This window comes from Scomber japonicus, chromosome 20, assembly GCF_027409825.1.
Source record: "Scomber japonicus isolate fScoJap1 chromosome 20, fScoJap1.pri, whole genome shotgun sequence".
Classification (NCBI taxonomy): domain Eukaryota; kingdom Metazoa; phylum Chordata; class Actinopteri; order Scombriformes; family Scombridae; genus Scomber; species Scomber japonicus.
This window is the reverse complement of record NC_070597.1, coordinates 25,890,627-25,916,524: the sequence shown is the minus strand read 5'-3', so window position 1 is coordinate 25,916,524 and position 25,898 is coordinate 25,890,627. Positions and strand designations below refer to the sequence as shown.

The 25,898-nt window shown below is 39.8% G+C and overlaps 1 protein-coding gene across 1 annotated transcript in view; it reads left to right on the top strand.

The window, feature by feature from the left end:
• Positions 1-25,898, top strand: part of ryr2a (ryanodine receptor 2a (cardiac)) — a 175,685-nt gene that overhangs the window by 126,491 nt on the left and 23,296 nt on the right. The window contains exons 93-104 of the mRNA XM_053341138.1: positions 1,770-1,850; positions 2,734-2,822; positions 5,846-5,974; positions 6,309-6,413; positions 6,870-6,951; positions 7,454-7,612; positions 7,707-7,861; positions 9,321-9,536; positions 9,696-9,968; positions 10,765-10,971; positions 11,063-11,377; positions 11,633-11,703. Coding sequence (XP_053197113.1) covers positions 1,770-1,850; positions 2,734-2,822; positions 5,846-5,974; positions 6,309-6,413; positions 6,870-6,951; positions 7,454-7,612; positions 7,707-7,861; positions 9,321-9,536; positions 9,696-9,968; positions 10,765-10,971; positions 11,063-11,377; positions 11,633-11,703 — 1,882 coding nt within the window. The remainder of the gene's footprint in view (positions 1-1,769; positions 1,851-2,733; positions 2,823-5,845; positions 5,975-6,308; positions 6,414-6,869; positions 6,952-7,453; positions 7,613-7,706; positions 7,862-9,320; positions 9,537-9,695; positions 9,969-10,764; positions 10,972-11,062; positions 11,378-11,632; positions 11,704-25,898) is intronic.

The following is a 25,898-nucleotide window of genomic DNA, read 5'->3' as shown; positions in this document are numbered from 1 at the left end:
AGATGTGATCGGATCGGTGATCGGTTTATTTAAACTCACTGATCGGTGATCGGCCCCAAAAATCCTGATCGTGTAAAGGTAGGCAAGGTTGGAGGACACGGAGTAAGTGAGGTCACTGAGCTAACTGCAGTGGTATGGCAACACAGAATTCACCCTGAAATTTTGAAGGCTCTCGATAGGCTGTCTTGGTTGACACACTGCTACAATATCATGTTGAGATGGATGTTGTACTCCAACTATCCTGGTATCTTGTTGTCTTGTATCCCTGGCTAAGTCAATTCCAAGGTGCTGGAAAACAGACTCAGTGCAGTGTTGTCAAACCTCACATTTAGAAGGAGCAATGTAGACTCTATCTTTGTTTTGGAACATGGGATGTTGAGTCTAGCGTACAGTCTAGACCTGCTCTATGTTCAAAGTGCCTTGAGTTGACTTTTGTTGTGATTTGTTACTATATTAGTAACGATTGATTGATTTATTGATTGATTGATTGATTGATTGATTGATTGGAACAGGTGACTAGCTCTTGGCCACCTAAACTTATACTTTTGGGACCTTGCAGAGGCTTACAACCAAATTGCTCAGGATATCTTATATATTCAAGGTTTAGCAGAGAGGCTGAGAGTGTCATACCACCTCAATACTGTACTGACACTCTTCTGGATTGCTTCGTACTCAGCTGCTACCTGTTCAAGTGTGTGCTATAAGTCTTGGACTGATAATGTCATCAGAACTACATCATCATTTATCTTTACTACAATTTATTATACAATAAAACCCAGTTTATTACACTTTTCTTCCATTACACAAGTGGAACTCATCAACAGTCTGGGAGTAAACGTGATGCAAACAGTCATTTTGGGTCATGACAAATTAAATGAAAACAGTGACATCTTGGTGGGACTGATCTATAGTTTCACATGTAGTGGAGAGAACAAAGAAAACTGCACTTTCAGTCTTGTTTTTGACCTACAGATTTCTCTCCCTCAGCCCAGTCCAGTTTGTTGTCATGTTGTATTGATGTACTGTTTATGTTGATATTATTGTATTAAGTTATTGTGTGGTATCTCATCTTCCTTTTCTCTGACCCTCTTTTCCTTTTTGCATTTCCATGGTTCAAAGCAGCATTTTAGCACAGTCAGAGAAAGATGTCCTCAACTTCCCCAATGTGTTTGAAATTTGACAGCATCAACTGATATATTTTCTCTCAAACTCTATACAACAGCTGTAAGATAACATGAAAAAAGACTTAGCCCAGTCCTGACTATAAAATGCTGCAGTTTAAAGACCAGTCCACTTCAGTCCACCACCAAGTGCTGTGGCTGCCCACTGCTCATCCAACAGTGTGTGTGCGTGTGTGTTTTTGTTTTATCTTGAGTGTGTTTAAGAAGGTTGTATTATGACCATACACCTTTCTGTGACTAAAATATAACACTGGGGATTTCCTCACGTTAGCACCATCTCTTTTTAATACTTCTTCACTCTCCATCTTCTTGTCTGTCTATCCCTTTCCTCTTTGTTGTCTGCTTTTGTCCTCACTGTTCTCTGACTTTCTTTATGTGTATGTGTGTCTGTTTATATGAATGTGTGTGTGTTTGCACATGCCCGTGTTCTCGTGTGTATGTTTGTGCATACCTATGTATGTGCTTGTGCATATGTGTGTCTGCATGTGTCTGTCTGTGTATGTGTGTGTGTGTGTGTGTGTATGTGTGTGTCTGTGTGTGCATGTATGTGTGTGTGTGTGGATGTGTGTGTTTCTTCTCTCCGGCCAGGTGAGAAGGTCATGCAGGATGATGAGTTCACCTGTGACCTTTTCCGCTTCCTCCAGCTGCTCTGTGAAGGACACAACTCAGGTGTGTGTGGGCAAGTTATAGTGATTATATAAGAGATGATAATAATAAGGTAATGTGAGAACAAGCCACATTCCAGTTATTACAATTGTTGATCTGACCTCATTGTTTTACTTTCACTTCCTCTGCTATACAGCGTTCCTTGTTTCACAATAAAGACTGTGATTTCAATGTGCAAAAAATATTATCTAATAATATATCTAATAATATACTGGAATTTTTATTCCTTTAGCCAACATGTCAATATCACAGGCACTTGTTTTTTTTTTTTACATTTCTTAACCCTTACATACTGTGCTGGGTCAAATTTGACCCATTTCTACATCAGAGAGCTGTAAAAACACTGTAAAACATTTATTTTTGCCTTTTTTTTTAGACTTTCCCTAATGTGACCCACAGTATACAAAAATGGAAATAAAATGTAGCTTTTTTGTATCAATATTTGTGCAGCTGATGCACAACTTTGATTTCTTTATTAAACAAATTTTAAAAATCAGTATTCAAATGTTATAGTCATCATATTCTATGAAATGTTCTCCTGGATCGTCAAATAGTGACTGTGAATGTCTTTTTTACATAAGATTAATAAAACAGAAGGATTAACAACATCTATTAATTAGAACTTATGGGAATTTATTCATGTGAATTGGTATAGTCAGAATATGAGCAGTATGTAAGGGTTAAATAACCAACTGATGAATGCAGAGTTACTAAAAGGATTAAAAACTATCAACACTGATCTTTCTTCTATGTGGGTTTCTATCTGAGGTCTGAGGCTTAACATAACATGTGTAGTATTTTATTTAAAGGTTACCAATACTGTATATTTCATTTGAACGCATTTTACAAGTGGAAAACTGCAATAGTTTGCGACATCCTGTTTCAGACTTCCAGAACTACTTGAGGACGCAAACGGGGAACAATACAACCGTCAACATCATTATCTCAACTGTTGACTACCTTCTGAGAGTCCAGGTTAGCTCCCTCTCGTCACTTCTGCTGTTCGTAAACAATATATTTTCATAAAACTAATGAAATTAAACAAGTCAGCTTTGAATCATAAAAATCTTCCTATAGGCCTGACTAAAAACATTCTCTTTCTGCTTAGAGTGAAAATGAAGATTCTACTAATTGCTTCTGAACAACATGATTTATGAACAGCTGAAGTCTAATCTAATAAAGGAAACTTTTCTTCTTCAAATGAATAGTTTTTTGCCATTTTGAAGTAATGATACCATTGCAGAGCTATGTCATACAAGTGATGTTCCTTCTGTTTTGCGTCTTTACCTGTCGCACCTCCGACAGTACACATTATGTCCGCTGCAGGATAGACTTGTGATATCTATCAGGCAATCTGAGATCTCTGTCTACCTTAGTCTGGGGATTTTTTAAATGCATATTAATTGCTTGAATGGCAGCAAGAATGGCCACTAACAAACCTATCCCCCTTTACATATTGTCAAAGACCCACCTTACTATATTGTACTCTCCCAGTATGAAAGGCTGCTGAAATCTTTGGATTGGTTCTGCTGTTCAGGTTGTTTTGTTTTTTGAACTCTGTACTTGAAGCTAGGAGGTTGTCCTCAGGCCCCATGAGAGAAGCATTTAGAGCCTGACCTGTTAGGGCGCATGAAAGCATCAATTGCACTCGGGTGCGCACTAAATCAAGCGGACTGAGACCTCAAAAAAGAGGTGGTCTCGGTCCGCTTGACTCCGCACAAATGCCGACCTCTGGTGCGGTCCCTCTGGTGAGAATGCGAACCTCGACCAACTCAACTCATTCTGCAGTAAAAGCCATGGATAGCCTAGAAATCTCGACCCTGGCGGTCTGGCTTGTCAGGCTGGACAATAGCCTAACTAGTGGGTCTTTTGAAAGGTGTTAGTCTCATCATCAACATGACAGCATTCATGAGAATAGCGCGTCTCTTCTGCCTGAAATGACATGCTATACGTCCTTCGGCGAATCCAGTGCATCAGCAGATTGTTCTCCAGCCGTGACTCATACTGGAATTGGATATTTTGCCAAAAATGGCTAATACTGACAATATAATAGGTTAGGATCAGAGCAAGTAGCAATGTACAAACTTGTCGCTCCATGGCGAAAGTCCAAATTGGCTCCTATTTCTACCGGAAGATGAGGGAACGTCAAGTGGACCAATTTTGATTCGTTTTCAGGTATGAACACGGACCACACCGCAGTCTGTATGCTACATAGTAACAATTTTACTGCCCAGTGTGGACCACATAATCGATGGAATGGTGCCTTGCCTTGCCTTGGTGTGACAGCGTCCTAGTCTACCTGCAGGGTCATCAGCTAGTGCAACCATTCACTGATGTCTTACTACCTACCCAGAACATCTCCCACTGAGGGGGCAGTGGTCAGTGGGAGATATGTGTCTCTTTGTACAGATATCCACCTTTGCATTTATTATCAGATGGTCCCTAGATTTCTTTAGCTCAGGTATGAGACAGGTTTTCTCTCACCTGTATCCAAAGCTATGATAGATTGTAGTGGAAGTGTTGGAGATGCCATCCATTCTGCTGGCTACTGAATTTCACACACTGATGTGACTGCTGGTTTCCAGTCCATTTTTCCTATTGTCACCAAATGTCATGTGTACAGCCAAACCAACTAGTAGCTTTCCTATTCTCCAGATCACCTCTAGGACAGTTGTCTTCATAGTCCAAAGCCTGGGGCACCTCTTGTAGACCTTGTGAGGCACTGTCAAGCTTGATCTAGTAGCTCCTTCAAGGTTGGCTCATTTTGTGTTGATAGCGTAGGTGTTGTTAATGTATCAATCTATCTCCTCGGGCAAGCATGCCAAGTTCTGTCACTTTCTTGGTGATTCTGTGTCTTCTGTGCCACTCAGTGGAGGGTAATGAGCTCCTTCCTCACAGTATTCTGGAGATATGCTGAAGTGGCCTTATTGCCATACTTGTATTGCCTACTGTTTCCAGTTTATGTCACCTGCTGCTCCTCCATGGTGAACCTCTCCACGGGAATGTTGATTCTGGTCTGGCACTAATCTTGACTCTGGCCTTAGGGATCCATTCCATGTCCTTGGACACTGTGGGGTGACTCCAGGTCTGGCTCCTCCTGTGTCTCATCAATTTAATGGTTGGAATACAACGGACTGCATTTGTACAAAGGTTTTATCCAAAGAGCTTTACAATGTGCCTCTTAGGGTCTGGCGTAACTGGCAATGAGAGCTATTTTGGGTTCAATGTCTTGCCCGAGGACACTTGACTTATGGATAGGAGGACCCGTGGATCAAACCATCAACCCTGCCATTAGTTGACCTGCTCTTCTTCCTAAACCACAACCACCCCCCAACTCCCTTAAGCATAATCATTTTGGTGTGGTGAATCCTCAGGCTATGCATGCTTTTGCAAACTTTGACAAATATACACAAGACTATTAGCAAGCTAATTAAGGATAGGGCAAGACTATCAGCTTGCTAATAGACTATCAGCTTGCTAATAGTCTCGACCTAACCTTTACTTGTGACACTGTCCAGGGAATTCATTGCCAATAACCTGTCCTCCAATCTCCTGTGGATTAACTTCCTCTCTCCAAATTGCCTAGCCAAAGCATTGACTATTAATCATTATTTGCACATTCTCACAGTTGCAGTTATACAATGCAGTTTTTGAATGCTCACTTTAACTATAACCTCCAAATACATGATTTAGTACCAAAGTATTACTGTTTGGAAGTCCCTAGGACTAAAGCTAATGTGACCTCATAAGTTATTGTAAATTATAGTCCAAAAATGGCCAAAACTATTAAAATACAATCTCCAAGTCCTGAATTGTTTTGATTCTTTTTTTAATACTATGATTTTCTTCTATTATAAAAGCATTAAAAACAGTAACTTCAATTCCTTTTTCTTGTAATTAGTCTGTATCATTCTTTTCATTCATTTTTCTTTCTCTAACTTTCTCTCCCATGCTTCCTGTTGTCACTCCTCCTGTCCACCCTCTCCACTCTTCCCCAGGAGTCTATCAGTGATTTCTACTGGTATTATTCTGGGAAAGATGTCATTGACGAGCAGGGCCAGAGGAATTTCTCCAAAGCAATAAACGTGGCCAAGCAGGTTTTCAACACACTCACAGAGTACATTCAGGTACGACAAGCCACTGCTGTTATCACTGTTAAAGTCACCATTAGCAGCTGCTTTTCTTAAGATGTTCTTAAAAGATGATGAAAGGGCTTAAATGATTTTAATGGAAGATGTTAATAGCAGCCCCCATTTCTGATAATATACATTTTAAGGCAGAGTTTGAATTAAAGGTATATTTCTACTATATGGTGAAATGGACAGTTGGAAACCAGTATTACACTGATATTCTACCATTCTTAAAGGCTATATCTATGAAATGTACCAACACATTAAAACCTAGGCAACTCCTGTAGAATAAAACTGTTGATGTGATTTATTGTTACTGATGATATTATAGGGACCGTGTACTGGCAACCAGCAGAGTTTGGCTCATAGTCGTCTGTGGGACGCTGTGGTTGGTTTTCTACATGTCTTCGCCCATATGCAAATGAAATTGTCTCAGGTGAGTAAAGTCACAAAGTGTGGGGCTTCAGTGGACTAAGTGTCTAAGATGTTGATCATGTAATTATAATGTCTCTGGTTTAAGTCTGGCCAGGAACCTTTGTAGTACGTCCTCACCCCTACTTCATTTAATTTCCTGTCATATATTTAAAGAGTGCAAAACAAAGTCACTGATGTTTTAGACATCTCCCATTGGAGGCAGCATTGATGCATTGTTACCATTTTAACTAGCTCATCTTAAAGGGGAAATTATGCTTTTCGTGATTTCTTTCTTCTTCTTTTTTTTATGTATTGTTATAATGTCAGCTGTCTATGTTAACTATGGTCAGTCCCTAAATTTGGGATGAATGTATTTAAAAATACCACCTTAAAATCAAAAGCCAGGGTTTCCTGTTCTGAACTCTGTTTGAAAATGATTTAAACATCTTTGTATTTGTTTTGTATTATTTCATCCCAGGACTCGAGTCAGATTGAGTTACTGAAGGAACTGATGGATCTGCAGAAAGACATGGTTGTTATGCTGCTCTCTATGCTGGAGGGTAGGTACACCAATGAGTTTACTTGTAACTAGCATGAGGCTCAGTGTTTATATGTATATAAATATATGTTATGTTATTAATATAAATGACACTAATGACCCAGGTTGAATAAATCTTGTAAATGTAGTCTAGTACCGTACAATGTACAGAGATTACTTTATAACTTTAAAGGAATATTGTTGCTTCCTTATCAGCAGTGATACCAGTGCAATGACATGAGCTGAGGATTACACTGAAACATGTTAGCCACACTAGCACTACAAAACAAGCAAAGTACTCTACCCATTGCATGGCAGCTGAATTCCATATTTTTCTGTTTTTGTTTTCAGATAATATATTTTGAATGTGCCTCTTAAATGCAATGTTAACCAGCAGTTATTACCAATTCATTATACTACAGATTAAATCATTATTTCATGATCACTACATAATCAGACTAAATGAGCAAACACGAAGATTCATGCTGTGTTGGGTTTATGTGAATGCCTTTTTGTTTTGGCAGGTAATGTAGTGAATGGGACCATTGGGAAGCAGATGGTGGACATGCTGGTGGAGTCCTCTAACAACGTGGAGATGATCCTCAAGTTCTTTGACATGTTCCTCAAACTAAAAGACCTCACCTCATCAGATACCTTCAAGGAGTATGACCCTGATGGAAAAGGCAAGGTTCCAGAATGTTTTTCTCATAGTTGCCATTGGGAAGGCATCAGACCTTTTATATGATCAATCATTTAAATTTAAATATTAACTAATAGGTGTCATCTCCAAGAGGGACTTCCATAAGGCCATGGAGAGTCATAAACACTACACCCAGTCTGAGACAGAGTTCCTGCTCTCCTGTGCTGAGACTGATGAGAATGAACTCCTGGACTATGAAGAATTTGTAGAGCGCTTTCATGAGCCAGCCAAGGTAAATGATATTCACAGATTTGTTTAAAAAAAAAAAAAAAAAAAAAAAGTACAACCCCACATCAAATCTTTTAACATGATCTAATGTGAGGTTCAGTAAGATGACCCTACATGGATTTAAGGTCAGTGTTGCTTTTTATTTCTTCTTCTTATTTCTTCCTTTGCCCTTTCATTCTTTCATTTGTAATGTGTCAGAATGGAATTAGTATTTAATAAAATCCCTTGAATTTCTCTATTTCTCTATTTTCAATAATGTGACATACTGAAACATGTGGGACCTCTTGTGTTGTTTGGGTTTTGGACTGCCAGCTTAACAAGTCATTCATTAACCTTTTTGTATTGTTAGTTTTGTAGAATTAGTTACATTTTCTAACTAGGACAGTGTCCATTGATTGCCATTAACATTAACTGTATTCCCCATATTGGGTGTGTGCATGATGTAACCCCAACTGGTCGGACTCTGAGTCTGGTTCTGAGGTTTCTTCCTGTTAAAAGGGAATTTTTTCTCCCCACTGTTGCTCATGTGGGAATGTTGGGTCTCTTTAAAGTTAAAACCTGAAGAGTTTGGTTTAGAACCTGCTCTATGTGTAAAGTGCCTTGAGATAACTTTCTTGTGATTTGGCACTATACAAATAAAGATTGATTGATTGATTGATTGATTGTAAGACAATGAGTAAAGCTGCACTTTGGGTATTATTGGGTAAATAAGTTTCAATTAAGTGAAAGTTAAACACATAGTCTGGCTCCATCCCATGATGTGAGAAAGGACACATAAGATAAGCTACCGTTAGATAACACACCAGATTTTTAGTTTGGCTGTATTTCAGTCAGATGACCCTGTAAGCCTACTGCCTATAATTTTAGCCTACCACAATATTTTCAGTAAGTGACCATGTATTTCAAAACTATAAATCTATTTCACAGTGTTCCATAGAATAGCAATTTTCCATTGTAATAAGCAAGTATTAAGAATAAGCAGTGAAAACATCCTACTGTGTAATTTTTCTAACGCTATATGTTTACTGCACCACAGATATGTTTTAAGTGTATCTTAATTTTAAAATGGTGCACCATAAGTACTTCACAAGTTTCTTAGAATATCAGTATTCTCACTATGTTGATCCTCAGTCTGTACTCAGTAATTATTTTATATGTACCATTTAATTACTCACAGTAACATTTAGAAAGTCCCTTTTAAAACCAAATGTGTTACCCACTTTCTGCATTTCTCTCCCTAACTACCACTGCATGCTCAGTTAGAATCTGTGTGCAACATTGCTAAGATTTGCCATGAAAAGTAGACTTAATCGTTTTATGTTGTGTGTTTTAGATGCAGCTTTTTGTAGAATCATTCTGGTGTGGAAAATGTTCTGTTAATTGTGAAGGGAGAAACAAGCTGAAAGAGGAAACTGTTATATTCAAAAGGTATAACCACTTTAAACTGAACTATAATTCCAAAGGATATCGGCTTCAATGTGGCAGTTTTGCTGACCAACCTGTCGGAGCACATGCCTCATGACACCCGGCTACAGACCTTTCTGGAGCTGGCAGACAGCGTCCTCAACTACTTCCAGCCGTACCTAGGCAGGATCGAGATCATGGGCAGTGCCAAGCGCATTGAGAGGGTCTACTTTGAGATCAGCGAGTCCAGTCGAACTCAGTGGGAGAAACCTCAGGTAAAGATGGCACAACAAATGAACTGATTTGAGAGTGGTCATTTCAAAGAGATGCTGCCTGATTAGATTACAGTGTTCAATAGTGACAACAAATCCTTAAATTTCCTCCCAGCTCCCTGTTGTGCGAACTAAAGATGCTATCTTTTTTGTTGCACCCAGGTCAAAGAATCCAAGCGTCAGTTCATCTTCGATGTGGTGAATGAAGGAGGGGAGAAAGAGAAGATGGAGCTGTTTGTGAATTTCTGTGAGGACACCATCTTTGAGATGCAGCTGGCGGCTCAGATGTCTGACGCTGGCGAGCGTTTAGCGATGAAAGAAGAGAGTGAACGGGAAAAGCCAGATGAAGAAAACCCTGAGATGGGCTTCTTCTCTGTTACCACTGTCCGCATGGCATTGTTAGCTCTGCAGTACAATGTCATGCTGCTCATCAAGGTGAGGGCAGATACAGTGTTCGAATTCACAATCACTGTAGTTAAATGGACAAAACAGAGGAAAACTGACTTAAAGCCTAAATATATGCTTCAGGTTATGGTTAAGCATGTATCAGCTGTATTTATTAACGTAGAAGTGTAGTCAACTGTTCTGTCAGGTGCACTTGACACAGACGATTGAAAAGCACGGCTGATGTGCTTTCAGTGCTATAGTATTAATCTGCCCTTCAGACAGACAGCAGCATGAAAGCATGAAACACAGCTCCTTCATTCATATGAATGGGTTAGGGTTAGGGTTAAGACATCTGGCGAGATGCTGTGTTGGCCAATTACATACATTTTTCCAGCACAATACAATTATTAACTGCTGTACAGTATTTTGATGTGTTATACTGGACTTTGGATTTTATTTCATTCTCATTGGTACCTGAAACAACACTACCACACCAACACAGAGCTTTGTATTTTTTAAACATAGGACTGTTTTCTATCTGAAACTCACACAGCACCAAATATAGCTATGATGCTAAAGAAATGTCCATAACGTTATTGGACTTACAACAGAGACAAGGACAGTCGAAATCAATACAGCAGAGGCAGAGACATCCTGTGTTATAGTCCTAAGTATGGGTCAAGCTCAAAAAACACTGGATCCTACTGTAGCGCCTGTCATTAAACCCTTCCTAACCCCCTGCCCACATCTGACCTGATGTTTGATACGGTCATTTTAATGTTGGCCAGCAGAGATGTACCACTGAACACACAATCTATCTCCACTTCTCTTTCTCTGTTTTCAGGTGTTATCCATGAAGAGCTTAAAGAAGCAGGTGAAGAAGATCAAGAACATGACAGTGAAGGACATGGTGACCACCCTGGTGTCTTTCTATTGGTCGGTGTTGCTCAGCCTGCTCCACGTGGCGTTCAGCGTGGCGCGAGGATTTTGCCGAATCTTCTACAGCACTTTCATGGGAGGCAATCTGGTAGAGGGAGCCAAGACCATAAAGGTTATTGTACACATAGAGCAGCTTGTCCACAGGTTATTAACTAAACTAAGTAAGAGCTTGTGCTTAACGTCTAAACTGCTACCATCCCCAGGTGTCTGAGCTCCTCGCCAACATGCCAGACCCCACTCAGGACGAGGTCCGAGGGGAGGGGGAGGACAAAGAGAAGAGACCCTCTGACCGCAGTTCACCAAAAGAAGACCTGGCTGATCTGGCGGTCAACACGAGCGAGACCGAGCTGCTGTCAGACATTTTTGGTCTGGACTTAAGAAGGGAGGGGGGTCAGTACAAGATCACCCCCCATAACCCCAACGCTAGTCTAACTGAACTGCTCAACTCCCCGGTTCCCTCTTCAACCTCCCCGACCCCACCTACAGCACCCCCACCTGAGCTCAGGCGGAGGCATCAGGTGAGACAGAAAAAATACTGACTGAAACCACAATTTCAGTTTTGTTTCTTTCTCTCCAGTTTGTGTTCTTCGTTGTGCAGTCTGTTTCAATTCATGGAGCAGGATTGATCTTTAATGTTTTGCCCTCTATGTAAAACATTACAATTCTAAAGAAACAGTAAATAACCCCAACATAGTGTCAATGAAATAAAGAATTAAATATTTTTTAAGTCATTGTTTTCTGGCTCCTTCCTCTAATAGTGTTTTCTTTTTCAGTCAAAGAGTTCTTCTTCAGAGGAGAAGGAAGCAACACCAGAGACTGAATGTGAACCAGAGAAAAAACCTGAGTATGTACATGTTTTTTTTTTTTATTGCTATATTTAATGGGGTTAAAATGTGAAAATAAACTTTTAATCCCTTTTGAGAGAATATATTAGAGGATTATGGCAAAAATGTCTAAGTGGTGTAACCATAAAAACTTACATCATAACATTATATTAAATAAATAAAGGTAATGGAATACAATTGTTGTAAATATTACATTTAATCTGGTGTGTCATGTCAATCAGGAAACATTTACATTTTTTAAATGAAGTCATTATTAGTATAAGTCCACTTAAATATACTGTAGGTGGATAAAATATGTAATATTTATCATTATTTTATGGTTTATAGGTGTTGGGATTCATAAAATATGACATTGACAGGCGGGGTCTGCAAAAAATTTAAACGGGGGGGGGGGGGGGGGGGGCGAGACCGGCGGCAATACCTGTCTCGCTCCCCATTGACCCTAATGGGTCTTTTCTTTTTTCAAAAGAATCTCACTCTGTGTTCACACTGAGCTTACTCGCTCATTTTAAGGAATATCTGAATAAAATAAACACTGTCAGAATCTGCCGGCTTCTGTATCTCTCATGGTGTTTTCGGCTTTTGGACAGGAGTTACTGTTTTCTCACAGTTTGCAATTGTTCAGGACCTTGTCAGAAGCCAAATTCTTGAGAATTTTTTCCAAGCAGATTCTCAAATCGCCGTAGCAACCGCAGGGCCTTAGCAACCTGTTGCTGGGCAGAAACTGAGCTACTCTTTTGTGATTGGCTAATTCCTGTCTGTCTGTTTTGCCAGTTATAGTTGGGTCATATATATAGATATATATACTGACTAGATGCCGCGTTGCCAGCCAGGCAAGCTCTATTGAGTGGAATACGTCAACGCGGCCGCCATATTGGAACGGTGCACAGATAAAACATATGTTTGTCAACAGATACGTCTGAATGTGTTTTAACATTTCAAGACAGGTTTAATTCATGTGAGGGTGTCATAATCCCATGTTATTCACAAGATATCGAAATTATAATGTTAGATAAATATTTTTTTGTATATAAAAAACATAATTTCAGTTATCTTTTTAATAAATAAAATATTACATTCATGATTTAGTATGTTTTTTAAATAAAATCAATACAATAAAATCAACACAATCAATAATTTAATTTATTACATTACAATTCAGCACCAGCAGGAAAACAGCATAAGAAACACATTGTTTATTGGAACACTTTAATGCAGTAATCATGAAAATAAATACTTGAACTCCATTTCATTTTTTTTAACAAATTACATTACATTACCCTATAATAACATAAACTTACTTATAACTAAATGATGTTTGTCTGTTATTATTAAATGATGAGATAAATTGGAAATTTCACAGAATGGTTAATAACCCTGTAGAAGAATAATTTTGGACAACGTTTTTCTAGTGCTGTCTCTCTGTAGATGGCTTGTGTGCAGTTTAGCAATGTGATGCTGCCTTAGCTTATGAAAGGCAGAGATCACTAAAGCCATCAAATGGTAGTGATGGTTGTCAATGCCATCTTGTGTTTCAGTCATGTGTTGACCTAGGGCAAAGACATCATCAGAGCCAATTTCAGCCTTATCTACCCGGTTGAGTAGTGACACTGAGCATTGCCGAGAGGCAGAGCTGATGTTGGAGGCACGTCTGGTGCATTGCTCAGCGGCACGTACAACCCTCAAAGTTCCTGCACTAGGTATAACCAGGCCCCCGTTGTTCCTGAGACGTAAGAGGTGATAATGGTGGTCGTGTGATGGAATGTTGGCACTGACTAAGCTGTTCCTACAGGTGTCACGTTAGTCTGGTCATTACTCTCCTGACTACAAACCCTGCTATGTACACCAAGGCATTTTCGCCAAGGTGGCCAAAGCTGGTAGGTAAGTATGAATGGTCCAAGAGCACACCACTGAGCTGTTCAAATGGTGAAGCATTTTCTTCATCCCCCTCACCCTCCTCTGCTGGCAGCACAGACGAGAGGTCAAGAGCAGCAATACAAACGGTGTCATCCTGTGGTCGCCCACATAGACTGTATATAAGAAATGGACGTAACATCCGTGACGTCACCCATTGGTTTGTGGACTGCTGCTCGGAAGCCAATAGTAGTAATAGTATCGAATCTAGGCAGCGCCATCTTGAAAATTTCAGGTGCATGCACGGATTCTACTTATATGGGCATGAGGCGGAGTCATGAACGGAAGTATGGGCGGGACCAACGGCGGAGCGGGGAGGCTGCGATTGGTTGCGAGGGCTGGATCTCGAGGATATTGGTCAATCAACCTGTCAATCACAACGTAGTCACGTAGCCTGCTTTATCGTCAAATATAAAATCAGGGAGGCCAAAATGTCCCAAATGAACATCATACTGCATTGAAGAAGGCTTTAAACTAGCGATTGAGACCATAAATACATTTTGAAAATGTTTACTGAGGTTAGAAATCGAGTGAGAAGTTGGTGAATTCTCCATTGACTTGTATAGAGCCGGAAGTCTTTTTGAACACAAAGCTGTATGATTTTAACATGTTCCTGGTCTATTTTAACATATAGCATGGATCCATGATTATGAAGACCTTCTCCCCTGAAGAAGGGTGTGCGAAATGTGTCTTGAGGGGCTTGTTCATTTTCAGCTGGCAGCCAAGCATCATACACATGTTAATATTTGATATATTATTATATATTTTTCTTTAAATCCTCGAGCAAAGAGCTCACTGTCCGTCTTTGTCTTCTTTCCCTGTCCTTGGCATTTCTCAACTCCCGTCGTAACTGCTCCATCTTCTCCTGTGACTCAAACCACTTCTCTTTTGCCATATCTGGATCAAGTGCATACTGATGATCCTGAAAAACATTTAAACATAATATTCAGTAACTCCTGTCTCCTCACTGAAAATGTTACTGTTAAGATAAAAAGTCATAATTATGAGATAAAAAGTCGAAATTATGAGATAAAAAGTCATAATTATTAGATAAAGAGTCATAATTATGAGATAAAAAGTCAAAATCATGAGATAAAAAGTCACAATTATGAAAATTGCTAGATTTCTTCAACTGCTAGAATAAACTGCCATTCGCGTCGTGGGAAAACTAGATAAAGAGTCATAATTATGAGATAAAAAGTCACAATTATGAAAATTGCTAGATGTCTTCAACGTTAGATTTCTTCAACTGCTATGTAACCCCAGCCCCAGGTAGCTAATGAGTATTATTTGACAATTGAATGGGGTGTTGTAGTACACTGGAATGGGGCCTGAGTTCGTCTGGTTTTGGCGCAGTATGCTTGTAAAGAACTCAATATGAATATGAAATAATTTGGCGGTGCCTCCAATAATAGGTAAGAACACAAATTTAGGGTACTTCCCTTTAAAGTAAATAATTAACCTGTATTTTAAATGACCACAAAGTATAAACCTAATTAAAACACAGATGTAGTTTCAACAATACAATTATTTATTACACAATTAACTAATTCACTGTTGACCTTTAGATGTGTAATGGTAACAATGTTCAAAACAATATGCTGATCTCACAGTGGTGACCTTCAATCAATTTGTAGTAACCCACAAGAAGGTGAAAATGACCATAAACTAAAATGTCCACAGCCCACACTCACACACACATTCACACCGGGCTTATAAAATAAATGCAAATTAAGTTAATACGTTGCAGGCCCGGTCGATGCTCGTGAGCGGTGAGGCCAAAAACGAAAGGCCGCTTCACTGGGTTTAACCAGCACAACTAAAAGGCACGTGCAAAAGTACTTACAGATCCAACAGTCAGAGATGTGGAGAATGAGGGAAAAGGGCAGAAGGCACGAGGTAGTTTTAGCGACCAGGGTGAAGCTCGCGGCAACACGATGCAGGAACCACACGCTCAAGTACAGCAGCTACAGTCTCTCTCATGGTCCAGGGCTTTCCCGGTCCTCACTCTCTCCCTTATGGCAAATGTCCTGTCCTGAATCAAATAACTCTTTTTAATATCAAAGCTACAGGCTAGCTCGTGGCGAAAACCCACAGTATACAAACTACACAAATTAGCAATTGCTAGTCGCAATGCAAAAGTAGCAGTGTGTTAGGCTATGAGCATGCTGAGCTAACGGCTAGCAGCGATTAGCATTTTAGCTCGTATTTACACATTTCACATAAAAGTGAGTACATAAAACACGTGCGTTTACCTCTGGCAGCTTCTCAGAGTACACACACTTCGACCACGCGAAGACTCTTCGTCAGTCTTGGGAGATTATAGTGTTTTTATGTTATTTTTTAATATACAGTTTACAGCATAGCTCTTATGCTCGACGCCGATAAAATGGCTCTGCCTTAACTATCTTTGATACGCCGTAGTTGACGCTAAACACCTCCTACCTGATCAAGGTGAGGACAGGATTGGCTAAGGACTGAGGGTACAAAGATGAGAGAAGGAGAAGATGCTCCACTGCACCAAAAATAAACACTTTCCTGCTCATTGTGCCAACAACCACCTATGAATTGCTTTTAAAACTAACACCCTTTTCTCTCTGACTTTTTAACTGTACATAGAATGACTTTTAACATGTTATAATCCAACATTTTAAAAAACATATTTATACCTTATGAACTGTTATTTATGATCAACTTAAACAGTTTAATCTCTGTAAGTAAATGAAATAAGAGCCACAGGGCTACAGCTAGAATAAACTGCCATTCGCGTCGAGGGAAAACTAGATAAAGAGTCATAATTATGAGATAAAAAGTCGAAATTATGAGATAAAAAGTCATAATTATTAGATAAAGAGTCATAATTATGAGATAAAAAGTCAATGCGCACTTTTTATCTCATAATTTCGATTTACTTGGAGGATATTTTATATATATTCAAAATGGCCGCCGTCGGCCAAGCTGGAAATTAACTTTTTAATGGTTTTGCCCACATTTCTGCATAATACATGGTTTCTGAGACTATTTGGGTCAAGAAATTTATAAATGATGTCGATTTATTGATTTGACCTATTTTTGACCTTCAAATTCAAGATGGCCGCCAATATTGGGGTCTTTACATGTCAATTTTTCAAAATCGTCATAGAGCCTTAATATTAGGCTCAAATGAAAGCTCTACTCATACTGAGTTCAGTTATGGACAGTAACATTACAACTTACACATAGGTCATCAGATTTCTGGGGTGGAGCCAATGAAAGCAGGGAGACAGAGAAGATTCTTTAGCTTGGAGTTGTTTTGATTAACATTTTTAATTATTTATTTATTATGATTTATTTATTGAATTAACTAAAAAGGCTCTCCATCTGAATCTGTTGAATCTCCACATTGACTCCTCTCTTCATCACTGCTACTCTCATCTGAGCAGTCATGAGGTATGAGCTGCTGGGGCAAAGGGGGCAGGGTGTGACGCACTGGTCGACACTTTCCATTCACTAGTTCCCAGCCGTGACCAATGGGAGAAGGATGCTCTTGCAGGTTGTAATGGAGCTGGCAATATGTAAGGTAGTTTGTCCTTTCCATATGAAGATTCAAAGAGTCATCATCAGGTGGGAGATGGATTGTACATTTATTCTTCAGTTTTCGCCATTTGGAAACTCTGGCCTGCCCGCAGCTCACATCTTCACTCTCAGCATAAATGATGGAGAGGACAAATGCCTTCATATCCGCTTTGACTTGTTGTTTTAATTCAAGACTCTCACCCACTCGTCCGAGGAACTCTCTTGCCTCAGAATTCATCTTCACCTTCTCCAACACCTTTTTCTTCCCATGCCCATAGAACCCTGAGATGTGGTCACTGCTAGTGATCACATGGAGAGGTATGATGATATCTGCAACCTCTTCCGAGAGCATGGCACGGCAGTTGATTAAGACATGCTTGTGTTTAATCAGCAGATCACCTCTGACTTGCTGCGAGACGTAAGCTGCTTGGACATACACATCTGTGTCCTCGCAGTCTAGAACAACAGGTCCAGTGTACCTACTGGCTCTCCCCTTTGCATAGGCAGAGAGCAGCATTGTATCTGCTTCTGGATGTCTAAAGACATAGTCCCCATTAGCCATGCCAGTGCTCAGGTTGGTTGATGTTTCTCCCTCGCAGTATATGATGTCACCCTGCACCTGACCCACTTGTCTTTTCAGCTGGTCCTTTTCAAGTTTCTGTAGTCTGACCTTGTTTCCAGAATTAACCATGAATTGGTTATTGGAAAAACTCAGCACCTGGGAACCTGTCTTCGGGCTTGGGGAAAAATTTGGGTCTTTTAGATGTTTTGCTGCCCGACGATCATGCTCATCATGGGTGTTGCTGGACCACAAAAAGATTTCTCAACTGCAAACACACCAAGTTTACCATCGACACACTGACAAGCCAACAATCTGTCCTTCGACACTGTCTCAAAGTGCTGGGTATGCTTGCTCTTGCAGTGTGTTTTGAAGTTTTTTTTGTTTAACTTCACCTTGCAATGAGGACAAGTGAATTTAGTTTTAGTTTTTTTTTTATTTAGTTTTTCTGGATGCTGAGCGGGGGCCGATGGGTGCTGTGTAGGGACCTCTGGATGCTGAGCGGGGGCCGATGGGTGCTTTGCGGGGGCCTCTGGATGCCGAGCAGGGGCCGATGGGTGCTGTGTGGGGGCCTGTGGATGCTGAGCAGGGGCCTCTGGATGCTGTGTGGGGGCCAATGGGTGCTGTGCGCGGGCCAATGGGTGCTGTGCAGGGGCCTCTGGATGCCGAGCGGGGGCCGATGGGTGCTGTATGGGGGCCTCTGGATGCCGAGCAGGGGCCGATGGGTGCTGTGCGGGGGCCACAGAGTGCTTCATGGGGGAGCTTGCTCCTCCTCCTGGTGTATTTGTAAATGCCTTATGAAGTGCAATCTATTCATAATTGTTGCTGCACAATAGCAACAATGAAAATGTGTTTTCATCCGACAACTTAAGCCACATTTGATCATTGTGAATTCTGTAAGAGAGGAATGAAGGGAACAAGAATCACACAGTACTAATTAATTAATTCATTTGTGTAATATGTACCTTTGTGTTTTACTGAGGAATGGCCTTCTATGTTGTTGTCAACCATATGTTTTGCACCCGCGTATTTACAGAAGGGACAGTGGAAAAGTTCACTGTTGATGCATTTAGTAATGGTTGGTGTATCACCATCAAAGAGTATACTGATGTGTCTCTATATATCAGAGGGGGAAAGAATAGACATAAAAGGCACAGCAATTAGAAATCCACAAGACAAAATATAGTCAATCATTTTTCATCTCAAACAGATGTTCATGTCATGGATGCTAACAGGTACTATCTCAACAAGGAAGAGCAGCTGACCGTCTGCTAACATGACCGCTAATATAATACAACTGATCAGATTTTTTTATATACTAGCCTACTACTGTGATTAACCATTTGACTGTTATTTCATATACTGATCTTCTGTTTTATTCAACAAACACAAGCAACACAATATTTCATTAATTAAACATCAGTTGATCTTTCCTGCAGAATTTTCAGATGCTAGGTTATTAGATTGTCTAATGCTTGTATGAATGGCATAATTTTAAAACAGCTAAAATCACAGCATTTACTGATTTGATAAACCTGCTTTACTTTAGGCTTGCTACTCGGCATGTAATAACTATTAGAAAACGTAACAAAACACTAACAAATAAATCGGATATAAATATTATTCTAAAACTCAGAAAAGGAGATTTGAAGTCCATGTTTATATTCATGAAGTGCATGTGAAAACTCTGCATATATTTTCCCACCTCATACTGGCCCAAAAGTAGTGTAGAATGCAAATACATACAAAGCATAACTTACTTTAAAATAAAATGATGTTACTTCCTTCCTTGTCTGTCACAAATATTGCAAAGTAGGACGTTAAAACAGAATAAAAAATCTTTCTTACCTCCATTTTGCCAACTGAACACACGTGGGCGGAGTCAAACGTTTAACGCCGCACACATTGAGCCACTCCCCAATCTACGTACTGCAGCCAGGGGCTTCTCAAACAGACAGGAAGAATTAGCCAATCACAAAAAGGTAGCTCACTTTCCGCCCAGCGACAGGTTGCTCGGTCAGCTAAGACCCTACGGTTGCTATGGCGATATGAGAATCTGCATTGAAAAATGCCCCCAGAATTTGGCTTCTGAGAAAGTCCCGAACAATTGCAAACTGTGAGAAAACAGTAACTCCTGTCCAAAAAACGAAAACACCGTGAGAGACACAGAAGATTCTGACAGTGTTTATTTTATTCACATATTCCTTAAAAAGTGATTTCCACTCCTCGTTTGACTGCTCATAATTTGAAACGTTTACATTTTACGTAAAAACAGTTTGGTATTTTTCGAGAGATCACAAATTTTCGTCCTCTTCAGCATTACTGCTGTAGAGGAGTGCCTCGGAGCTGCGCACCTGTGGTACTAACAAAACAACAAAAAAACAATGTTGATGTCTGATAGCTTTAACAAAATAACACACAAAAAGAGGTATTTTCTGTTCAATCGACCTGAGCTGTTGGATCAATAAATAATAAAAAAAAATTAAACTATTAACAGTTGTTGTTTCAACATCCAGTGATGGTTCTAGTATAAATTAAAAAAGTTATATTATATATCGCAAACTATAACATATTAGTAATAAAAAACCTAATTCACACAAATAGAGCATACTCAATCAATATTACCCAGCAGTGTCAACCAAGAATAAAGTCTAAAACCAGTTCATCTTGGTGGTGTACAGACTGGTTTTATATTATTCTTAATGATTTCACATACAACCCAGAAAGAATACAATAATATGTCTGTGAAACTGCATATAAACAGTATGAAATGTGGTTTATTTTGTAGTTACCACTTTTCCGTGCCAACTTCGGCTGGATGCACCACATACTTTCTGGTTTAATGTTGTGTGAACTGATCCTACACTTTAGAAGATTTCGGGCGGACTGTTTTCTCCGCCTCTGCTCAGCTCCGTCTGACCTGCTCAGTGACATGGCAAGTGATGCATTAATCAGGCACAATAAATCGATAATGAAATTCATTGCCAAAACTTTTAATAATCGATTTTTATCAATTCGTTGTTGCAGCCCCATAAAGAATAGAAACAATTGTAGTATATAAATATAAATGAAATAAAGAATCAAATTATCACAAATTATAACATATTGCTCATAAAAAACAAAAGTAAATTTCACAAATCCTATATCACACATATACACAAGTAGAACAACATGTTTTTGCATCATTAGGCTTCCATAGATGCGCTAGATTCCCTGCTCTTCCTACCTCAGGCTTTCAGTGTAGAGACCAGGCGGGGAGTTCCTGTCCTCTGAAAAGAAGCCAATGCGGAAGTAACTTAGAGCTGCATTCTATTAAAAGGCCACCAGGGGGCGACCGTTTTGTGTTCAAAAAGACTTCCAGCTCTATACAAGTCAATGGAGAATTCACCAATTTCTCACTTGATTTCTAACCTCAGTAAACGTTTTCAAAATGTGTTTATGGTCTCAATCGCTAGTTTAAAGCCTTCTTCAATGCAGTATGATGTTCATTTGTGAAATTTTGGCCTCCCTGATTTTACATTTGACGATAAAGCAGGCTACGTGACTACGTTGTGATTGACAGGTTGATTGACCAATGTCCTTGAGATCCAGCCCTCGCGACCAATCGCAGCCTCCCCGCTCCGCCGTTGGTCCCGCCCATACGTCCGTCCATGACTCCGCCTCATACCCATATAAGTAGAATCCGTGTTCTTTTTTTCCCGGCATGCACCTGAAATTTTCAAGATGGCGTTGCCTAGATTCGATACTATTGGCTTCCGAGCAGCAGTCCACAAACCAATGGGTGACGTCATGGATGTTACGTCCATTTCTTATATACAGTCTATGGTAGAGACCTGAGGTCAACCTAACCCTGCTCCTCTCCTCTCTTACTTCTGACTGAGATCTTCTCAGCAGGTTGAAGCTGTTAGTTCACCAACTAGAGCAAGAACACCCACTATAACAAGCTTAATGATCCACACGACATTATAAAATGAAGACATGACGTGCAAATGAGCGATAGAAAACCTATTGTCTTTTTTTTTGCTGCATCTTTCAAATATTGTTTTGCAAGACATGATTCACCTCGACGAGAAATATCATGATGGTTTAATCTCGTGGTACGAGATCCCGTCACACCTCTAGTACAGTATCACTGATTGCTTCTAAATTGAAAGAAATATGATTATACCGTGTGTGTGTGTGTGTCTGTGTGTTTGCGTGCGTGCGTGAAATGGTGGGAAAGAGGTTAGTGGTGAGAGAGAGAGGAGATGATTGAAGAAGAGGAAAGGTGGAGTATGCTTGAGTGAGACACTATATACTTTGTTGGTAGATGTATTTTGTTGGCATATATTGGACATTTTAAAGGAATAGCCTACTGTGACATTTAGACACAACATTTTGCTTTCCTTCAAGAGTAAAATGAGAAGATTATCAATTATACGTTGTTTTAAGGGTTTTTTTAAGAGTAAGTAAGGTAAAGTTATATTCTATAAATGTAATCAGACTGATTTTTAAAATTGGTACAGTCACATATAAAGTCAGAGCAAAGACATGAACACATACATTTGCCAGTGGCCAGTTAAAACTGTTGAAATTATGAAAAATGTAAGAATGGGTCTCATAAACTAAGGAACTATTGTGTCCATGAAGTCTATTTTTATTGATTTACGGTGATGTATGGTACACTTACAAGTGATTGACATAGACACTGCTTACAGTATTTACTTTGTCCATGGACCAGGACCAGGTATCGGTACCTTTCAAGCTTCATTGGGTACTATGAATCGTTCTTAGTCTGGTCCCTCACCTGAGACCAGTTTGCATTGGGAGACCCTACCAGGGTCCTCCGACAACACAGCTCCCAGGATCACAGGGACACGCAAACCCATCCACCACGATAAGGTGACGATTCTCGGAGGGGTGAATTTTGGATTGTATTTAGGATTGAATTTTGGATTGTATTTTGGATTGTATTTTCGGTTATATTTTGGATTGTAAAACTTAAAGCCCTTTTTGGAAAGTTTAAAGTTTTACAATCCAAAACAAATCTTACACCTTGCTGACTGGTAATTTTTTAGTGGTTATCCCCTCTTAAAGTATGGACTGCTGTCATTAAAAAACAGGGAAGTTTAAAGTTTTATAATCCAAAATTCAATCCAAAAGTTTTACAAAAAAGTTTAAAGTTGTGTTTTATCATCAAAAATTAAATATAAAAGTTTTACATAAAAGTTTAAAGTTAAGTTGTACAATCAAAAATTCAATTCAACAGTTTTACAGAAAAGTTTAAAGTCAAGTTTTACCATCAAAAATTAAATATAAAAGTTTTACAGAAGAGTTTCAAATCATACAATCCAACATTCCATCTTAGAATTTTACAAAAGAGTTTAAAGTCAAGTTTTACAATCCAAAATTATTAAGTATAATAAATAAGTAGTAATAAATAAGTTTAAAGTTAAATGTTACAAGACAGCAGTCCATACTTTAAGAGGGGATACCTACTGAAAAGCTACATTAAAACGTAGGGATGAAGATCAACACGTACGTGTTTGTTGATCTTCATCCCTATGTTTTAATAGGATGATTGAAAATGAGGTTGTACTGAGGAGGGTTGAGTCTGGTTTGGGTGTTGTTTTGCATGAAGCTCCATAGAGGAGGGTTGAGTCTGGTTTGGGTGTAGTTTTATGTGAAGCTCAATAGAGGAGGGTTGAGGTCTAGTGCGGTTTTCCTTGTAGCTGAGCATATCTGAGCTTCTCTTGTCTCAGTAGGAGTGTGTTGTGGTGAGAAAGAACTTCACAATATTTGGAACTGACATCACTGTACCTCTTTCCTAGAGCAGTGTAGTTTCTTTGCAGTTGGTTGAGAGCCGTCGTAATCTCCTCCAGGGCAGTCTTCTGCTGTTCACACTTGCACTTGTCATGGATTTGTCTGGACTGGTGCTTTGCCTCTGCCCGCTGTTGTTCCTGAAGCCTTAAATTACAGTCTTCAGCCTTCTGGAGAGCCACAGCCAATATCTGCCGTTCCTCCATTATTTTCAGTTGCTTTCTCAAAGCTTCCTTGAGCTCGACACGGTCCTTTTCACATGTGGCCTGTTCCTTCCGGAGAGTAGCGGCAATTTCATCAACTCTCTGCTGCAACTTGGAGCTTTTTCTGGTCTCTCGCAGCAAAGCGTCCTCAAGCTCTTTCTGTCTCATCTCATCCTTTGACTGACGCGATTTAAGCTCATACACTGTTCTCTGGAGCTTAACTATGGCTTCCTGATTGTCAGCGATGATGCGATTTTTTTTGGACAACAGTTCATCATATTGGTCAGCAAGAGAACAGTTTTGAGACTTAATTCTATTATATTCTGTCTCCATAGCCCTTCCATTATTGAGGAACAGTGATGGATTGTCTCCAGGATGCTGTTGTGAAACTTTCTGTTGGAAGCGCTTTTTCTCCTGTTCAAGGGAAGACTTCAAATCCTTTTCAGCCAATAAGCTGTTTTCCAAAGCTGAATTCTTCTCCTTGAGCTCTGCCTTTAACATCTGTAGCTCTTTCAACACCTTCTTGAACTGCACCTTTTCTGTTACAGCGGCCTCATTATTCCGACTGTAACTATCTCTGCCTTCCTGAAGCTGACTTACAAGACTCTTATTCTCATTTAGAGCCGACTCAAGATCACCCTGCAGCTTTGTGTTCTCAGAAGCCAGTTGTTGGTTTTCCTGAGTAAGACTCTGCTGCTGGGAGACAGCATGATCACACTTTCTCTGAAGTTTACGGATCATCGACCGGGCCTCCTTACGCTCTGATTCCAACTGGTCTACTTTTTGTTGCGTTGAGTTGTCCTTGGCTTCAGTATCACATTGAAGATTCTGAATATTAAGGCACAAGGATTGAATTTCATTGTCTTTTTTCAGCCTTTCATCGTTCATCTCGATGAGGCGTTCCTCAAGTGCCTTAATTTTGTCACAAAGCTCCTTCTCACGTTCATCCTTTTCTTTTTCACGCTGAAGAAAATTAAGCTTGAGCTCCACCATCTTTTCCACTTTTCCTTTCAGTTTTTTGTTGTTGTCCTGGTGTTGTCTTAGTGACTCTGAAAGATCAGCAGTTTGTGTCTTCAGCTGCTCAATTTCACAACAAAGACTGGCTTTTTCAGTTTCCTCCTTCTTTAGAGCTTCTTCAAGAGCACGATTAGCTTTTTGCCCTCGTTTCAGAAGCTCTTTTACCTGCTCTAAGGCGTCCTTAAGGGCAGAATTTTCTTTTTTCTCCTGTTCCAGACATTCTTTCATCTGGGAATTAACTCTTTGCTGTTTATCTAGGGCCTCCTCAATAGCTGCTTTTGCTATTTTTTCCTGATCTGCATTGTCTTTGGCTTTTCCGTTGTCCTCCAGATCAATAGTTGAGTCATGTCCCTCAAGGTAATCATGATTTTCTGATTCCTCACTGAAAGAAGAATAGGAGAATTTTTCTTTTTCAGAGGCAATGGACTGCTCCTCAACATCCTCAGCAACCTCCTCCTCATCATCATCTTCCTCTTCACACTGGAAATGTTCCAGTTTGAATCCTTCCTTAATCTCTCTGTAAATCTCTTCAGGAGTATCTTCCTCATCCTCAGTGTCCTGTTGAGAGCTCAGGGCTTTTACAGAGGCAATGGACTGCTCCTCAACATCCTCAGCAACCTCCTCCTCCTCATCATCATCTTCCTCTTCACACTGGAAATGTTCCAGTTTGAATCCTTCCTTAATCTCTCTGTAAACCTCTTCAGGAGAATCTTCCTCATCCTCAGTGTCCCATGGAGAGTTCGGGGCCTTTTCAGAGGCAATGGACTGCTCCTCAACATCCTCAGCAATGTCCTCCTCCTCTTCATCTTCCTCTTCACACTGGAAATGTTCCAGTTTGAATCCTTCCTTAATCTCCCCGTAAACCTCTTCAGGAGAATCGTCTTCATCCTCAGTGTCCCATGGAGAGTTCGGGGCCTCTTCAATGTCCTCCTCAATCTCCTCTTCGAAGTAATCCTTTGTTTCTTTTGGGAGAAAGGAGGACCTGTCACTATGCAGGCCTGGGATTCTTCCTGAGTGGCTTTTCATTCTCTCAGGGTTATGGAATGATGTCTTGTAACTATTTGTACCTCTATCTAGCTTGTTCATTTTCTTACAGTGAAGAAATGATAGTACCTTACTGGTAACTTTGCTTCTATGTAGCTGGAAT